Raw genomic sequence first — 19,038 nt, 5'->3', positions numbered from 1 at the left:
TTGGAAAAATGTTACATGTTGCATGGGAATGGTTGGTGCATATCCAACACAGCATATGCAGCCTCCAGCATTTCCAGCATCTCAGTGCAGTCTTTCTCATTCACTCTCCATTCAAAAGCATGCTCATTTATCCTAATTTTTATTTTTTGTTCTAGGGCATTTGCATGTTAAAGGAAGTCAAGAAAAAATGTCCAAGTCATTAAAAAACTTCATAACAATTAAGGTAATCTATTTCTGTGAATTGAAGCAATGTATGTTTGTAATATGTTAATCACAGCCCCCTTTTGAGAAAACTTTGGAGCGTGTGCTTACGCTGCAGCAAAAGACCTAAGTGGAGTGTTTCTCTAGTGCTGTATTTGTTATTGCGGACCTGGATGTGGGAAACCTGCTTGGAATCAGGGTTTGCTTATAATGTGGATCTTGCTGAGCTGAGGGCGTTTGTAGGAGCAGCGTTTGTGCCCAATACCAGACTTCTGCATTATAGGTTTACGGTTGGACTTGATGACCTCAAGGGTCTTTTCCAACCTAAGTGATTCTGTTCTATAGTGATGGGTTCTCATCTGACTGCTCTTAATAGTGCATATGCTTTTGGGACTTAGAAAAGAGGAGACGTTTTTCCTTGTTCTGCTTTAGGTAAAATGGGACATAGTGTCAGCATTTTGTCAGGAAGCTATTGGGTGTCCTGCAACCGCACTATGCCAGCGGTCGTCTTGTATACGCCTTTATTTTTATACGGTGACCTTGCTGATGCACAGAGAGCTTTTGTCTTTTGGTACCCGCAAGCCACGTGGATATGTCCTGTTTTACTGTGTCTCAGAGTTTTTGGTGTAGCCCAGAGCCGGGTTTCTCTGCTGGGCGTGGGTGCTACAGCTGGGCTTGGCACTAGTGTGGCTCCCATGACGGTTGACACCTATTGCTAGGAGTGGGTAGTTTCCTTCCTTTAGACAAAGCTTGAGAAGCTGTTTCAGCACATATGTTCCCCTTTGCCCTCTCAGAAGACTTAATTAAAATCCCTTTAAAAAAGGAGTTCAGTATGAGCTGCTTTATTCTTAATTCTCCTGATGCTGTCTGGGTACAGTTAAGCCCTGTCTCCCCCAGGAAAATTACCCATCGCTCACAGTTTTCACAGAAATTTCCGGAGTCTCGGCAGACGTTGTGGACGTGGTGGAGAAATGACCACGAACGCAATGTGTGCGGTTAAAAATAACGTACAGAAATGTTCCCCTCCACGGCTGCGGTGGGGCTTCTTTGTGTTGAGAAAACAAAAACTTCAGGCCTGTCTCTTTTCCCTTGTGGGTCTCCGCTTTTAATTTCTGCCCTTAAACACAGCTGACAAGTATTAATCCTTCCTTGTAAGCAGTTTTCAGTGCAGTGAAACAAATTTCTTCCTGTACAGCCTTCCTGCATCTTGAAAGTTAAGCCCTACGTGGAAGTTTTTGTGCCCACCCCAAAAGAGGGGAGGCCCGTCTGGGACCTTCCCTGTGGCTGCCTGCATTCCAGGCTGTCACCCTGGCACGGCCGCCCTGCATCCTCCACATCCAGCTGCCCTGTTTTCCCTCCCCCTTGTCCCCTTCTCCAACTATTTTTTTTTTTTAAATAGCAATTAATTCTGACCACCAAAATCAAGCATGTTGTGATAACACACGGCTGAGCAACCTGCTTTGAAAGATCTGTGATACTTTCTCTGTACTCTGTTTTTAATGAAATGCAGAATTGTTTTTTCCAGTTTGGATGGTCCTTTCCCAAATTTGAATCTATTTCCGTACTTTACTCATATTGTTCTACTTCTGTATATTAGTGTAAAGCTGCTGGACACATTGGGTACACTCAGTTATATAAAGTTTATTTAAAACAACAACAACAATAAGCCCCACCTGGCAAAACAAACAGTATCACTGTCTATTTCTTTGTTTAGCTTGCCCTGTTTGCCTCAGTTATTTCTTATTTTCACTTGAGAGATAGCACATTGCTGACGCTTTGGTACCTTCAGTGTTCAGGCTGGTTTAGTCTGGTAGCAGAAGCTAAATTTTGAAATGAGCATCTTAGAGCAAATGAAACTTTCCATGTTTTCTCACCTGTGCTGACTTCTTATGATTTTCTATTTCAGTGGCACTTCAGTGTTACACTCTTACCATCACCAATTTGCAAATTAAAAAAACCAAACCCCAAAGCAGGAATGCAGTGTTCACAGTCAATCTGCCATAGTGTCCAGCCTTGCTGAGAGCAGAGTTGGAAGTGATTGAATGTTTTATCAGTGTACCTTCCAAGCATTTAAACAGTTCTTTATACTAGTAGTATAAATTAATTATACTAGCTGTAATAGTAATAACTTACTATGGCAAATTATTTGTAAAGCTAGATAAATATTAGGGTTAAGTTAATGAGGCTTCATAATTAACACAGATAAATTCCAGCAATATTTTTAAAAAAAGTTATTTTAGTTCACTCCCTGTTTTCCTTCATATTCTATTCCTGCAGAAGTAGTACACTTTTATTTTCTTTTTCAAGAACCCCTTTTTTTCATAAAGTTTGCAAAACTCAGGAGCTGTCCTTTCCTGCAAGATTGTATCCCAATCTTAGTCTGGTAATTTCAGTCTGTTTTTTTGCAAAGGTCTTTATACAGCGTATGTTTGATCATAATTCCAAAGTACTTTTCACTGTCTTATATTTGATATTGTGCGTATGTTTATATCTTGTGTATATGTATGCACATCTATCTTATATGGAATTAGATTTTATTTAGTTTACACTTTAAACCAGCGTTAGAGTTTAAAGCTTTGTGCCTACTATCTTAAACTACAAAGATGGGTTATTTGTCAAGTTAGTTTGTCTGAAACATGCTTTGAAACCAGTGTAAGGGGGTGAAACAACTGAAGAAATTATTTGAAATAATGCTAAAGCTGTCTTTTTGTGGGTGCCGTTTAGGATTTCCTGAAGAAATTTTCGTCGGATCAATTCAGGATGTTTTGTCTGCGCAGCAGATACAGCTCAGGTAAGGAAAAAACCCCGTATTTGCTGAGGCATGCATGGCTTTCCCAGGCTGCTGACGCAGAGGCGCGGTGGTGGAGCGGGCTCTCCCTGCGGTGCCTGGCAGTTCACCTCCAGTGGGTGGAAAGGTTGGCAGGGCTATGTGGGGCTGTTCTTTGGCTCTCGTTTAGAAAAGCGTCTTCACCGAGCACGGTACATAACCGTTTGTCTAAATACCTTCGTGAGCCGTAGTTAATTGCGACTCTCAATTAATTGCACTTTCAGTTAATGAATTACCTCCATCTCTGACTTGCATCTGTTGCAGTCACTTGTATTTCGGTCACGATCAGCTGTTTCTGGAGACGTATCTAGGTAGAGCTTCACCTTATATTCCTGTAGGGTATGACAAGGGCTTGCTAATAACTTTTTATCTCCCTGCTGTGTTATCATTTTTTGTCCTGCGGAGTTACTGAGTGTTCAGGCAGTTCTGTGGCGCAGTGCAGCTCGCTTACACCAGCACTTGATAACCTAATGATCATCTTAGGCTGGCAAACACTGCTGGTGAGGAGAGGTGCTGGAGATTTTGTCAGCTTCCCTCTCTACGCTGTGGTGTTTCTAGCAGGCAGATGCCACTTTGAACTGAAAAAGGTTTTCGCATGGATAGTATTTTTACCAGTTTATCGGGGCCTGCCAAAAGCAGATGGTCGTTCCCTAACCACTGTTGGGTCATCTGGCTTGTTGGCCATCCTGGCATGGTAAGGGGATGGCGGAGCACGGGGCAACTCCTGCCGCGTTATTTCAGCGGGACCTCTAGCTGCCTGGGATAAAGCACCTCTAGCAGCGTGACGAACTGGGAGAGCTGGCGTGGTTGAGGCTCTGTGGCTTTGCTAGCGTCCGTCAGCGTGCAATGCGCTGTAAGCCTTCATAGACGTGCAGTCGTTGGACTGAGAAGTCTTTTTGCTTGCTAATACCTCCAGCTGCTCGCGGGAGCCACCTCTGATCTTCCCGGTGGAGCCTCCCTCTCCTAAGGCAGCTGAAGGCATCGGGAGTGCCATGCATCCCTGAAATATGTTGAGGCATGGGATAGTAAGGAGACTGCTGGTTATTAACTGCCAGCCTCCACCACAGTAGGAAGGGAGGAGCGGATCCGGGTGGGAGGTTTGCTGCAGAACAAGCCCTGGTTTGGAGCAGGAGAGGGGGCAGGCAGTGGGGAGCCCTGCCAGCGTGGGGTGAGGCGGTGGGATGGCGGCATGCCTGGCTGTTTCGGGGTGATGCTGCAGGGCAGTGGCACACCTGGCTGTTTACTCTGGGTCTCTGTCAGGAGGTGAAATACTTTGTGCGCACATAAGCGTCTCCCCGGATGCCCCGGGGGCACTTGGGAGTCTTGAACAAATGTGTATTTAAAACAAAAGAAGGAAAAAGGGCTAACACCTACAGCACTATCATATATATGTTTGTCCTGTAAACAAAAGTTGAATGGCTGGCAGTTTTTAAGTTTGCCTCAGGGTAAGGAATGGCACTGGACCCCCCGTAGCCGAGGGCTGCCTGCATGCCTTCTCTGCTGCATGTCAGGTGGCTGCATTTGAACCTCTGCAAGAAGGATGTGACCCTCTTTTTGCCTTACTTCTAGGATAAACACCTTCCTGTGATAAAAACAGAGGGCTACCTGTGCAAATATAGGTGGTTTTGATGAAAGGATACGGTGGTGGTATGTCAGAGTATAGTGCCAGTAAGCCAGTCGGCAGATAAGGATTGCTTGAAGGTCTGCTGCGTTTGCCACCTCCTCCTTATGAGATAGGGTGCGGTTATTCCCTGTCCCATGAAGAGCCAGAGTCAGTCCCTGCTGAGTCAGGTATTTACTATGCAGCTTGTCAGTTTGTGTCCCTGCTATCAACTCGCTTTGGTCTAAAGATAAGTTTACTGCACTCCTTCTCGTCTTGCTGTCTGCTTCCTAAGTGTTTTTACTAGAAGTGAGATTCCAAGCACCTTCTGTTTATTCCTAAGAAGGTTTTTGTAGCCTAAACTCATTGGCAATGCCTCCTGCCATCCCTGCCTGTGAAGGAGAGCCTTTTGTACTTGCTAAAATCCAGGTTTGGGGGGGTCGGGTGATGTAACCGTGCTCGTTGGAGCGAGCTTGTAAAAGATCTTTGTAGGCATGCAGACGAGGGCAGCGCCTGGCAGTTGGGAATGGCTCGTGCTTGGTGCTGTGGTTTACGCAGATCTTGGGCTTGGAATGGGTCTTTTTTTGTGGTTTGGGCAAACTCAAACTCCAAACCGCCCCAACCACGGAGGGGCAAGGGCTGGAGGGCTGCATGTGGGGAGGTACATGTGTTTTGTGGGAGCGGGGGCCCCCTCCTGTGGTGGTCTGTGTTGCAGGGAGGATAAAGCTGGATGCCTTCCTCATGGGGAAGAGGAGAAAAGTCGGAGGGAAGAGGCTTTGATGCAGTTCACCACCCTTCCATGGCATGTCTCTGCAGGGGGTCCCTCTGCTCCATCGCCCCCTCTCCCTGCCCAGGCTGGTGGGTCAGAGCTGCTCGGGGTTAAGCTGAGCTCTGGGGGCAGTGGTGGTGATCCAGGTCTTTTGCTGTGGCCGGTGCCTCTGGCTGTCCCCTTCTTGGCCTGAATGACCACCTTTCAGCCTGCCTGGGGCTATTGGGAAAAGGTCTTTCCTAGGTGCCACAGGCAGCAGCATGGTGCCCACCACCAGCGTGCCTGCCAGGCTGCTTCTGGGTGCAGCTTAAAAGGAGAGGTGCCGTCTCTGAAGCCCTGTGGGACCCCGTTGTGAGGCACTGCTTTTCCTCTTGCATCTCATCAGCAGTGGCTTTGCTTTATGCGGTTAGGTGGAGGGGCTGCGAGCCTGCTGCAGGCAGCGGGGTTCCGTCCCCAAAACGCTCTCCTGGTCACCAGAACCGCTCTGGTGATTTTGGGAACCTGAGTGAACTGTAACATTTTGGTCCCTCTGGTCTTTAATTACTTGTTGGTGCTAATAAACATTCGTTTTGTAATTTGATAATGTAGCGATGATGCCCTCGGTGGCAAAGGAGGGAAGGAGTAGTGAGTATGGTGAAGATTTATAGGGCTGGGCTTGCCTGTGCCGCGCTGCGGGTTTGCAGTGCCTGCAGGCAGTGGTTTAGGAGAGTGCCGTGAATCGGGGAAGAAGAATGGCTTTAATCAAAGCAGGCTTCATCAGGATAAACTTTCATCAAGTATTCCTTGTGGAGTTCCTGTAACCAGGGTAATCAGTTGAGTAATCTTGGTGGATATAAATGATCTCTTTCAATATCTCACTGTTTTCTAAAAGTGTACCTCGGTCTTTTTAAAAGCTGAGTAAAGCTTAATTCTTAAGACCAGTGTTAATGAGGCACTAATGCAGATTTTTAATTACAAGTGGAAAATCTGACAAATACAGGTCCAGACTTATGCCTTAGTTATACTGGAGTAAATCCTATGGAAAGTCTGTTTAAACAAACAGTTAGGCTTCTTTGGGATTTAGGCGAGTGGAACCAAGATCAGATCTCGCATCTGGCTGCTTCTGCCCTCTTAGATCTGTCTCCTTGCTCAGTCTGCTCTAAAGAGGCTGTGTCTGGGCAGCGTTGGGTAATTTCACAAAGCAGTCGGCTGCAACATGTGCAGAACTGGAGGCGAGATTGCTGTGGAAACTACACGTGATGCTCAGTGCCGATGAGATTAGGAATACACTGCAAGCTGTAGTTTGGATGTACCTTAGTGCAGAGGTCAGGCGTAAAAGGGTGAATCGATACTGCATTGGCTATGAACGGCACGTTAATTCAAGTCATCAGCTCTGGTGCGATACTGTGGGAAGGAATGCATTTAAACCCAGGCCTGTCCTTGGCGGACACAGCTTCCACCAAAGTTGGGTGAGCTGTCTTGTGTGAGGTCCGAGTGCTCTTCAACAGAAAATTGCGTGCTGCTGTACAAATAAAAAAACTGCCCCTTGCTGATGGCAGCCCGCAGTGAAAGTGCCTGGGGCCGGTCCAGCATCTGCGCTTCCGAGGGCTCAGGGACGGCGAGAGGAGCCTGCTTAACCCTAAGCCATCAGAAGTGGACGCCGGTAGTTCCCCAAGCGCAGTTGCCTGCCGAAGCTAGAGTCCCGCTGAGTGCAGGGAGGGTGTCCGTGTGCGTGGGTGCTGCGGCAGTGGGGGGGGTCATGCTGGTTTTCCAGTCGGTGGAAGAGAAGCACCCTAGGGTTAGGGTATAGCAGATCTCATCGTAAAGCAGACCTCTGCTTAGGGCGCAATGAATCATTTACCTTAAGGTTGTATCTTTCTTTCCACTGACTGTAAGAGGCTTAGATCTAAGTGTGTGAGTTGGGAGTGATGATTCCCATCCCAGACATGCCCTTATGAGTTTAAGCAATTTGTATTTTCTCTAATAGTCGCCTTTGAAAATTGGTATGATCAGTTTAGCTTTGATACTGTGAGGGAATTGTATATCTAGTGCAGAATCTGGACTGTAAAATTTTAGGTCCATCTAGATTTTTAGATGCTGGTGAAGCAGCCCTTTACCTGTAAGTGCCTATATTCCTCCCAGAGTCAGTGGTGAGGGTTAGGTCTCTTTGGAGGTCTCCAAATACAGATCATGTCTACCTAAATTAGAATAGGAACAAAATTAGGAGTGAGATGAAAGGTATGTCTTGCCAGCTTAAATCTGGGGGGACACTTAGAAATATGTCCAGTCCAAATGCTTTTGAGTAATAACTTTACAGAGAGATTCAATAATGAAAAAAAAGAAGTCAAGTAGCTATTGCTTCAGTCAGCTTCCAGACACTTTTTGAATCAGTCTGATACCTTTCCAGTAGGTTATACTTTGTCATATGTAATGATTGTCTTTTGTATTGATTTAAGTCACCTAGTGCGCATGAAGAACAGAGTTTTTAATTAAACATGCAATTAATTGTAAGAAAAGTTTGCTGTGGCAAATAACGACAAACTTCTGGAATGACTTAACCTCAGGATATTGTTTCTATGTATAACAGACAACATTCTCTGTATCATAACACCCGAATAATTTTTTTTTTCTTAGCAGTAGAATTTAGTGATGACAGCATGGATGATGCAAAGCACCTTCTTCAGGCAATCTCCTCATTTATCAGAGATGCAAATGCTTATATAAAAGGACAGCTGGTATGTGACCCTGTTAGAGAAGACATACTGTGGGAAAGGTAAGTGCACCTCCTGTATCTTGAAGGTTGTGATTATGCGAGCAATAGTTTGCTGACAGGCTCAGAGGGCTGAACAGTGTAGTGTTCTGAGTTCTGTTTAAGAAGCAGGACAAGAAGGACTGAGAAGCAGTCTTCCCTGCCAGCCCTCACCAAGGGCAGGTTTTTTTTTTTCCTTCTTTTTCTAGCCAGCTGTTTTCCCTCGTAGTCTGCTACACTTAGTTCACTGTATTTTTAAAATCTGTGTTATTTACCTAGTGTGCCTGTTCTAATACAGGTATCTTTGCCCCTCTTGAGTGGTGTAGAAGGCAAAGCTATGACTGAAGTTGTGAGGCTACCCAGTTTGCAAGTAGAACTCTGCATTAGCGGCTGAAGAAGAAGGAGGAGAACAGGACAGTAATATGCCTTGGGCACATGAGCTTGTAATCAAGCTGGCTGTCACCGTGGTGTGCAGCAGAGGAGAGAAGGGGTTACTGAGAAACTGGCCAGGGGCAGAGATGTCACAGGGAAAGAATAAATTATGGTTGTTGTGGCCCTGACAGTGACGAGGAGAATCTTCTTTGGAGTCCCTTAGGAAAACCAGATCATCTTCCCAGAGAGAGACGTGCTGTGTGTTGAGTGCAGAGCTGAGAAGACGAGCGCGGTGCTCTGGAGTCGGGGTAGGAGGGGTGTCGAGCACCCCGCAGCGAAGTACGTGTGGTTCTGGGACGTAGGATCAGGGGCGAAATGCCCTGTGCTGTAGAAGAGAGAGGTGGCTGGCTTCCTTGTGGTGCGGCCACTTTGCTGCCAGAGAGCTTGCAGCTGCACCGACTAAGGCTTGCAAGGGGCACTGGAACGTGTTACAGGGGAGTGGAGATGAATTCACTAGTTATGGTATTCGGCAAAAGCAAGTCCTTCAGCAGAGGAGGCTGCAGGAGACCTGTTGGTGAGAGATAAGGCTGAGACCCGTGATGCACTTGGGGAAGTTGAAATGGGTTGTCAGTGGGAGAGCACGACTTGTGTATCAGTAGATGTAAAAACAACCAAAATGAAACAGAGCTCTTAATTAGGAAAGTGGTCGATACTCAGCGGAGAGGGGAAATCTTACAGGGAAGAGTGTTGGGAGGAGTGAGTTAGGGTCGCAGCTATGTGATATCTGAGGGGAGGCAGGCATTCCAGGAAAAACCACTTGGAAGCAGGCAAAACAGGGTTCAGCAGAGCCCCAGAAGTGCTAGGATAGCTTGAGGTTCCCCAGATAACCCTGCTCCCTGAGCTTTATCGTGAAACGGCATCCTTGGGTCAGTGCTGTCGAGGGCACGAGAGCGCGCTGCCAGCAGCTGTTTGCAGCTCGCCATTTATTCCTGCTGCTGTCCTCGTCCTCCTCCTCAAAGCGGGTGGCACTGGTTCTGTGGCAGCGAGCGCTGGTTGCCCGCTGGCTTTTGGTGCTGCTACACGAACGGTCCCACCAGACCTTTCATCTGGGCCAAGACGAGTGAAGTCCCGGGGCTGGGACTGGGCTCGCCTGGGAAATGAGGAAGCGGCGCCCGCTTCCGAGCCGGATCCTGCCGACAGGACTCCTGGCCGACCCCGTGTCAGGTCTCTTGCCAGGCACTGGAGTGATGTGCCTGATGTGGCTTTGGAAGAGAAGCACACTGTTGGCATGAAAAACGGGCTGCTGGAAAAAAAAAGGACTTAGCAAAATCTTTAACATGCTTAATACCAACCTCATTTTCCATCTGCTTTTAAATGATTAAGGCAAGCCTTGCTCTGCTGTTGTTGGCTCCTGTGATTAACTGTGTATTTATTGAACGGATGTAGCACTTTGGATTTTGACATGCGTCAAGTTTTTCCCTTCGCAGCTGAAAGATGTATTCTCCCTGATCAGCGTAGCATCGCCCATCATAGGACAGCTCAGAAGGAAATGACAGTGTCCTTTCGATGACTCCTTCTGGCTGAATAGCTGATGAATTCACTGTACTGCTGGCATCTTGTTTGTCTTATCTTAAACGTTACCTTTTCTTCTTGAAGGCTAGCCAACACAAAAGTAACCGTGAAGGCTGCGTTTGCAGATGACTTTGACACCTCCAGGGCTGTTGCAGCAATTATGGACCTCATTCACCATGGCAACAGACAGCTTAAGGCTGTTACTAAGGTAACCCATTAGGATACAGAGATCAGAAAATGACAGCTGTCCACTGTCCTACTGTTTAATGCAGACAGATTAGTTTATTGTTCACATAAGAAACGAGCAGAAACAAAGCTCCATAAATTGTTGACCTTAATGGTGCCCATTTGTCCTGACTGTATTGCAGGAATTGTGTACAGCTATTGTTTTGTGCTTTGTTGTGTCCAAAGGATGCTTCTTTCCTGCTGCCCTGTATTATTTATACCTAAGGTTTTTTGAAAGGCCTGAAGCCTTTGTGGCATGCTGCTAATTTTAGTGCTGGTTTTATATCCTTAGTGTGCTTCTTTGCTTAATGCCCATGCACAGAAATCAACCTAAATTGGGAAATAGGGGGTGGTGATGGCCGTGGGGGCTTTGGCAGGCAGTCCCAGGTGCATGGGGCAGTCATGGTGGTGAGTTCAGCTTTGGGGACCAAGTGGCTTCTGCTATCAGCAAATTATAATTATGGCCTGACAGCATGCCTACATGAGTCTGTCTTCAGATGGCTTTTTGGCAAACTGAGACCCTGTTAAGATTTCTTGATGCTGACCCAAAGGAGGTGTCTGGTAAGGACAAGACCTGCACAGTAAACAGAGTCTGAAGCGGTTCTGGGTCCCCTTTTACCAACAGCTCCCTTTCCCAGTCAAGGCGAGCAGCTCAGCCTTGTTGCTGTGCTCCTTGGTTGCTGATGTCATCCTGTCGACCATGTTTGTGCTGTAAAAGAAATGTTGAGGACATAATAATAACTGATTTTAAGACAGAATTAGACTGTTGGCTTAGAAATCCTGCCTCCTCCTGGTCCTGTTCTGGTGCTGGCTTTAAATTCTGTCCTTTAGCCTTATCTTTACAAAATGACTCTCTGAGTGACCCAAACCAGTTTGCAGCGGGGATCTGTAGCAGCATTACCACTCCTAAATGCAAGTAGCCTCTTTTTGCCAGTCATTGCTTGTTTCCCCTGAATTCCTTCTGTCAGTCATTTTGTTGAGAATTGGGTGGGGTATTTGTGGGGCAGCTGGCTTGGATTTCTGGTTGTGGTGGTGGAGTTTTTCTGGGTGCAGCCCAGCTGCCTGAGCGTTACCTTTTACTGACTGTGTGCATGGTTTTTCTCCTTAAGAACTGAGAGTAAATTCACATAAACATAACTACTCATTCCCCTCTTAACCTTCTCACCATTCTTACCTTAGTTGGCACGTTCCTGTTTCTTTCCCTCAGCGGTCTGCTTCAGCTCCTTCCAGTTCAGATCTTTTGCAAATTTTAGGTTACAGCATAGCCTAGGCCCTAATGGAGATGTCGGATAAAATCCAGTACCAGCTGCTAATTTGGCTGTGTATGTCATCACTCTTTTTTTTAGGCAAGGGTTAGTCCCTTAAATTGCTTCTCAGTCTATCATTTAATCTTGATTTTAATTTTTTTATTGTGAAATAAATATGGAGGAAAGAAATACATGTGTTCTTAAAAATGCTGTTCTATCGCTGCTGCTGGTGATTGCTGGTGCTACTGGGGCATGACAAAATGCCGTAAGCTATCTCAGAGCAGTCTTCACGTTGTTTAAATCAATATAACACTCAGAAAAGGATTCAGGTTTGTTTTTAATCATTTATTTTATAGATGCCCTTGAAGCTGGGATTTTGTTCTTCTATTTTCTTTTCATACACAGCCCTTGCATGCCCAGAAGTGCTATTTTTAGGTCTAATTTACTGCACACATGTAATGCACGGCAGCTTCACGCATCTTTTCTCCTCGCTTGGTAATAAGCTCTTCCCCTCCCCTGTTTACTTAAATCTTTTCCCTTTGTGTTGTGAGGTGCTTTTATATCTCTGTAAAAGTTCCCGTCTGTGCACATGTTACTGGTGGAGATAGATCTATATAATTAGTAATAGTTTTCCCTTGTGGTTGAGGCTACAGAGAGATGCTGAGTTCTGTAATATATATTGACTTGACAATCTCTTTTGAGTGTTTTTTAAACAGGATGCTGGATCTCCTAGAAGCTCTGTTGTGTATGGAAGCATTATTTCCTATATAGAAGGCTTTTTTAATGCCCTTGGGATGTCCTTTGGAGAAAGACAGGTACGAAACATCTCTTCTACGTGTACTAGTATACGGTAGCAGCGCCAGCATTATGTTTTATAGAATGCTTTCCAAAAGCGTCAGATTTAACAAAGTTATTTATGGTTTTAGTAAACCTTTCTGCACCGCTTGCAGTTTCTGCCGTGATGTCTTAGGAGAGCATGTGAGCAGGTGGAACAAAGTGTGGGCTTTTTTCTTCAGAGGTACTCCCGTGTGACTTCTGCAGCAATTATGCTGTGGGAATGAGACAAGAAGTAGTTAGCATTGGAGGCCTTTAAGTTGGTCCTGTTACATGTCTGGCTTTTCCCCAGCTCTTCCTCTTCTTTCAGATGGTTGCACCCAGGCTGACTTTGATAACCATGTGAATATTTACGGTTGTGACCTCCCGCACAGCAGGAGCCGGGGTCCAGCTCCTCTGCAGAAAGCCAGGCTGCGGGGAAAGGGGCTGCTCTGCCTTGAGCTGTGCTAGGGTGTGGGGGGGCCATCATTGGAAGTACCTGACATATCCTTTAGTGCTTTGAAAGGTAGGAGCGGGGAGGGGGGAAAAAAGCAGAGAGAAGCTCAAAGCAAAGTACTGCACAGGGAAGAGAGTCATAAATATGGAGGTGATATCCTGATGTACAGAAGGGGAGCATTTAAAATGACACAAGGTGTTGGAGACTAGCAGGCTGTTCTGTGCTCCTCTCCTGTTCAAATCTGGAGCTGAATACCAAGAAGTTGAAAACTTTCTTCACAGAAACTGTTCTGCAAAAATTTCTTTTGGGGAAAAGGAGAAGAGAATGAGAAAATGTAAATAACGTTATTCATCCTTTGGAAGTCAGGCAGTATAGTGATAAATGCATTTATTTACTTTGCCTCTTTGTGGATTTTTCCACAAAATTTCTTTCAAAACAGCGGTTGGATGTGATTTGGCTGTGTGTTAACTCCTCATAACCTGTGTTTTGTTGTGTTATGTGTTTAGCACGCCACTAAAAATTATTTGTCTGTAAGTTGGATGGCAAAGGCATTCCTCCAGATTCTGGGCTGTCTGTATGCAGGTGCCTGCTGCACCTATGTTTTTGCTGAAACAAGTGTCTGAATGCTTTTTTCTTTCTTTTTTTTTTTTTTTTTTCCTATGCTATGCTAGTTTCTCTAGGGCAGCTGGGTCAGCAGAAGACATTGGTGTGAGGTAGGCAGGAAGGAAGGAGCGGTATGTCAGACTCTTCTTTGTCCCTCTGCTCTTTCAGCTTCCAGGAAATGAATCAATCAAAATCTTCATCAGAAAGGTCCGTGGGCTGCTGCGAGCTAGTGAATAAAATGGTGCAGGGCTTGTTCTCAGACCTCGAGACCAGCCACAGCAGCTCAGCGTCCAACCTTTCTTGCCCCTTAGCCAGGTGGCCCCGGGCGTGCAGCTTGCCGGGAGCAGTCCCTGACCACCACAGGTCCCAGCATGTGGGCTGACGGGGAGAGGGCTGGCTGGCCTGGCTGCTGCTGTGCTAACAATTCAGCCTAGAGGCTATGGGGAGCGGTGTTTGAGCCCTCTTCATTTGGATGTTTGCGTATAGCCTGTGGGTCTGTCTTGCTCTTAGGATGGGATTCATCTCAGCTAATGAGCCTGACAGTCTAAAGTAGCTGCCTGTACTTCTGCGGTAGTGGGTGGAGAGAGGCACCGCTAAGGGACGGTTCATCTTAGTCTGGTATAGAGTAAGACTGCCTCTCTCTCTCTGCATTGGCAAGAGAAGGAGCCTGCACAGCCACAGGCAGGTAAGGTGAATATGTCTGAAAAAACGATGGGTGGAAACCATTGTGCCTGTTCTAGAGCTGGGGAGCAAAGGTGAGGGCTTCTGCTCTGCTGAGGAGTGCTGTATTACGGGTGCAGCCGGGGCCAAACAGGTGATCATCTCTAGGGTAGGCAAGGGCCAAATTTCTATATCAAACTTCTTATGAGCTCTTTGGATTGGTTAGTACTGCAGGAAGAGAAATTGGAGGTCAGCCCTGAGCAGCTACACAGTGTTCTGCATGGAAATCAGGTCCTAAAGCTGCCCCTCTTGGAGGATCTTGCCTTGTGTCAGGTGCCTGGTTTGAACTTTGGCAGTGGTGTTCGTAGAGGCACGTTTCTTGCTCCCCTCACCATTTCTCTTTCCTCTCCCTTCTGTATTTAAGCATTTATCCTGCTATTTTACCTGCCTCAGGTTATGATGGAGCATTTCTGGCACTTAGATTTATTATCTTCTTCAATCTCATAAACTTCTTCTTTAGTAAGTTTACATATCTTGAAAGTTTGGGGAATTTGCTGCTTTCTGTGATTGTGGAGAGCATTGAGCATCTCACACTCTTATCTTTGATAGCTTCCCTGTCGCCTCCTTCTCCTCCTCTTTGTTTGTTTGCTTTAGCCAGTGACCTCTGAAACTACTCCCTTTCATTTCCATCCTGCTGTTCGGTGTTTAAATATGGCCCCCTCTGGCTTTAATTACTCAGCTGCTCTTCTGCTCCCAGTCGAGTGTCGCTGCCAGCAATTTCGCCCCTCGGCCTTCGTGTGCTTTACATTTCACTGCTCTGTTGTCTGCTCCCTCTCTTCCGTCTTAGTGATAAAATACCGCAAAGGCCTTTTCTTTTTCGTTGGAGGTTTGTCCTGTTCCTCCCCCTTAGGAGTTTGCCTCTAATGAGAAACAGGGATGGCAATGAGTTCCACAGTTGGGTTATGCAGCATGTTATGTTCATGTGAGAGCCCTCTGCTCCAAGATAGATGCTTTCCTGTGTAGGAATACGCTGAAATACTTCCAAGTATGATGACACTGTAACTTTTTGTCCAGCATTAATGTGATTTGTGACGTTTTAATCATACCAATATATGGAAGATGCACAACCAAGAGAAGTGACGAGGCCCCAGTGTATGCTACTGAATTGGGTTGATTTTTAAATCATCCTCAGATGTTTGTAAAGCAACCTGTTTGATTTCTAGGTGGCTCTGGGAGGAGACAACTCTGCTGTGCTCTCTAACGTCATTGACGAGCTTGTAAGGTTCCGCGCGAAGGTCCGTCATTACGCGCTTGCTCTGCCTGAAGAAGCAGATGCTGTGCCGATGGAGGGTGCCGTGGCAGCCGAAGGAGCGAAACAGGAACAGAAGGAAAAGAGGCAGCAGTTAATACGGGAGAGAAAACCCCTCCTGGAGGCTTGTGACAGTCTGCGTGGAGACCTTGCTGCCTTTGGAATCCACATAAAGGTAGAAGACAGTGACCCTCTTTGTGAGATCGTTAGTAATTTTTTAAGACAGTGTTTATTTTTGCCCATTGTGCCCCTTCAGCAGCTGTTGGTGTTGTGCCCTGCTCCCTGTACAACTGCAATAGCAGGAGGTTGATGTTAAGCCTTTGCCTGGTTGTGCTGCTAGCCTTCTCTTCTGCTCCCCCTCAGCCTCGTGTCTCTGTGCAAGCTGTAGCTACTTCTGCAGTTACTGAGGGTGTGATATTTAGCCACTGAAAATCCTGCAATATTCAGAAATCTTTAAGTTGCCCAAGTTCAATCCAGAAGGAAAGGTATGAGTAATGTGTGCAATCTTTAAAAAGATTGCAGAGAAACTGGAAAGTAAACGGAGATGACTTCTGAAAGTAATGCCTTCCCTCTACCCTCCCCACATTCCCCCCCTAAAAATGGTAAGTCCTCACGAGAAAGCCTCTTGTTTTCAGCAGCTCCATTCCCAACTGTTCCTGAGCTGTAAGTACTTTGCCCAATTCCTGTACCACCCCTCTCTCCACCCTGCTTTCTACTTTTAGCCTATATCTAATGCTGCCGTTCTCTTCCTTTTCCATTACCCCAGTGGTCTCTCTTGCTCAAGAGAGAAATCCCTTCACTAGCTTACTTGTCGTCTCCTGGTTTCAAGGTGCTTTAATGGGTGCTGCTTCTTCCAGTTCCTCTTGCTTCACTGCCCTTCTCACCTCTGCTCCAGCCCTTGTTGGGTCAGTGTTGCTCCTTACATGCAGAATAATCCTCCACTTTCTCTCCGGAGTCTTTCTCTCTCCCTCCAGTTCATGCTGCTCATTTTTCCCTCGCTTGGAAACTGAGCCCTGCATAGTCTCCTTGCCTTGTTTTACCAACGGGAGGATATAAAGCACAATGACATTGGGGAGTGACAGCATACATCCTCTTTAATTGCTGAATGTGAGAGTTGTCATTTGTCAGCACACCTGTTAAAAGCAAATATGAACTGTGGTCAGCTGTCTCACGGTCTCGGAAGAAAGCAAGTGTGCTGACGATCCAAACGGGGGTGAGGGCCAAAGCGCAGTGGTGGCGAGCTACAGCTGTGAAAGCAAAGGAAGGCTGTGGGAAGTTGGAACATCTGCTTCCTTAACTTGTTTGTACATAGCTAAATCCTTGCTGCACTTACTGTCAAGACAGCTTGCAAATCCAAACAACTGCACTGAGACTAAGTCTTGGAGAAGAAAACTCCCTTTTGATCTATTTGGCAAAATGGCCACAGCCCCACCTCCACCCTTCTGAAGATTTGTTTTGCTTTGTCTTTAAAGGGATTTATGGACATTTAATAACCTAGAAATTGGCCTTAGCTGCGACTCAGCCCATTCCATTTATTTCAGTTTTTTTTTTAGTAATCCGAAGTTCGTCATAATCTGTCTCCTGCCTGTCCCAGAATAGTTTGCTCCTGAAGACAAAGCATATGTGCACGTATGACCACACACAGCACGCGTCCAAAGCTGAACTCCTGCTTTTTTTGCTGATACTGTGGAAGCATCCAAAAGTGCGCTGTGACGGTTGCCCAGATCTCGCCTTTGCGAATCCCAGAAGAGTCCTGCGAACGGATCGATGCAGCTCAGCAGTTCCTCACGCAGGCTCACCGGAGCACACGTGCGACGGGACGTGGCTCTACCCAAAGCAGGGCTCTCGCCACCCTCGTGCCCAGCGTGAGGCTGCTCAGCTGGGCTGGTTGGCCGCCCTAGGCCAGCTCTTGCCAAAAATGCCACGGTAACACGGCACCTAGCAGCTGGGTCCTGCTTGCCTAGGAAATTCTTGCAGAAGTAATTTGAATTTCTCTTTTCCACCCAGCCTCTGATTTCCGTGAAACTTTTATGAGCCCCACGATATGCAGGCAGTAATGTGTCTGGTAATGTGCATGCCCTCTGTCGCGTGCGGCTGAAGTCAGCAGCAACTTCTCGAATTCATGGGCAGGAGGAAAAGCGGCAGAACGGAGGAAGCGGACCAGCCCCATCTCTGCCCAGTACAGACTAGGAACCCCTGGTCTGGGGCCAGCAGGGAGGGGTTGGCTGCTGTAGGGTGTGAGCAGCAACTTAGAGAATGCTAGTAACTTAATTCCCTTAAAAACCAGTTTTGTAGAAAGGGTAATATCTCCTTTAGGTTGTAAAGTTTTTTGTGATTTCTGTGCACTGGTTTCTTCTCTGATGCTGTTCAACGCAGACAATGTTCTGTTTGTCTGAAGTTACAGAACTTGCAACAAACAGATGACAATATCCACCAGTCTTTTCATGTTGCCATAGTGTGCTCCAAAGGCAAGCTGATCTGCGCTACCAAGTGAAATGTAGTAATTAGGTATTTACACATCAAAACCAGTTTTTGCTTTCACGTAAAGAAAATTCTGCATTGTATTCCAGCCTCCCTCATGAGTCAGAGCTCATCTAACATCATCATGTTTCAATGTCCAGAATAACTTTTATTTTCAACAATTGCAGTCCAACAGCTACATCTTGACAGTCAGAAATGCTTGGTTAGACTGTAATATTCTTTCAAAAATATGACAAGTATTGCATTACAGATACAGCAACAGGCTGCTATCCTAAAATTGAGGAGATACCCATGTTAGGCAATACCTTCTCATGCACTGGCCGTAAGAAGGCCTGTTTTCCATGTACATGAGCCATTTAAACATGATAATGTGATTGCCTGAATTTAACAGAAGTTACTCCTATGAGAGAGATGACACACTGCTGCAGCAGCACACATTGAAAAGGTGACATTTGTACTGTGGGGTTTTTTTCCCTTCTCAACTGGGAAGAATTGTCTGGGTTTGTTTTATGACTTCTTTCAGCATTATTAGTAACAACGGCACTCCTGTGAGGTGGTACCGCCACCTCTTTTACCTAACTGGATCAAGAGCTTTGCTAGATGAGGCTTGGTTAAAATCCTGCAGATACCTCCGTGTGTATGATACCTGTGTGATCCAACTGCTGGGACTGACCCAATTCCTTCTTCTTACAGGACAGAGCTGCTGTTTCAACCTGGGAAATCGAGGAAGGAGGGCAAGTGGGGCAGCAGACCAAGAAAAAAAGCTGAAACTTCATCCCTGGACTTTTTTATTTTGACTGCTTTGGCAACAGTTGTAAATATTAATGCTTTCCAAATAAAATCTTTGGAACAGAAGGGCTAGCAAAGACATGATCTGAGCAAAACTGTTGGCACTACTACTAGGTAAATAAACAAAGGAGCATCTGAAGTACAGGACGGCAGGGCAGAAGCAGCCTCGGTCTAGTCTAATGCAGGAAATACCCCAGCCCCAGTTGCTACGTGATCTGCGCTTGTGCCCCGTTTTGCTGAGCGGGCACTGAGAATTAAAATGTAGTGAAGACCAAGGCAAGAACTTAGGCCTGTCTTTGAGGGTGAAAACACTCAAGTTTTATGCCCACTGGTTTGAACAGTTGTGTTTCTCTTGGACATGGGAAGAGGTGACACTTTTAGCCTT

General features: G+C 46.2%; 1 protein-coding gene across 12 annotated transcripts in view; it reads left to right on the top strand.

The window, feature by feature from the left end:
* Positions 1-18,719, top strand: part of CARS2 (cysteinyl-tRNA synthetase 2, mitochondrial) — a 43,485-nt gene extending 24,766 nt beyond the window's left edge. For 10 of the 12 annotated variants that reach the window (XM_075057503.1, XM_075057502.1, XM_075057504.1 and 7 more), the window contains 7 exons: positions 156-223; positions 2,926-2,992; positions 8,011-8,149; positions 10,154-10,277; positions 12,258-12,356; positions 15,298-15,558; positions 18,558-18,719. In XM_075057503.1, coding sequence (XP_074913604.1) covers positions 156-223; positions 2,926-2,992; positions 8,011-8,149; positions 10,154-10,277; positions 12,258-12,356; positions 15,298-15,558; positions 18,558-18,632 — 833 coding nt within the window. In that variant the 3' untranslated portion in view covers positions 18,633-18,719. Of the gene's footprint in view, positions 1-155; positions 224-2,925; positions 2,993-8,010; positions 8,150-10,153; positions 10,278-12,243; positions 12,357-15,297; positions 15,559-18,557 lie in introns of those variants that run through there. The other 2 variants (XM_075057505.1, XM_075057507.1) reach the window with 2 other exon arrangements.
* The last annotated feature ends 319 nt before the right edge of the window (positions 18,720-19,038 follow it).

Source organism: Buteo buteo, chromosome 25 (genome assembly GCF_964188355.1).
Source record: "Buteo buteo chromosome 25, bButBut1.hap1.1, whole genome shotgun sequence".
Classification (NCBI taxonomy): domain Eukaryota; kingdom Metazoa; phylum Chordata; class Aves; order Accipitriformes; family Accipitridae; genus Buteo; species Buteo buteo.
The sequence above is the reverse complement of the archived record's forward strand: the minus strand, read 5'-3'. Positions and strand labels throughout refer to the sequence as shown.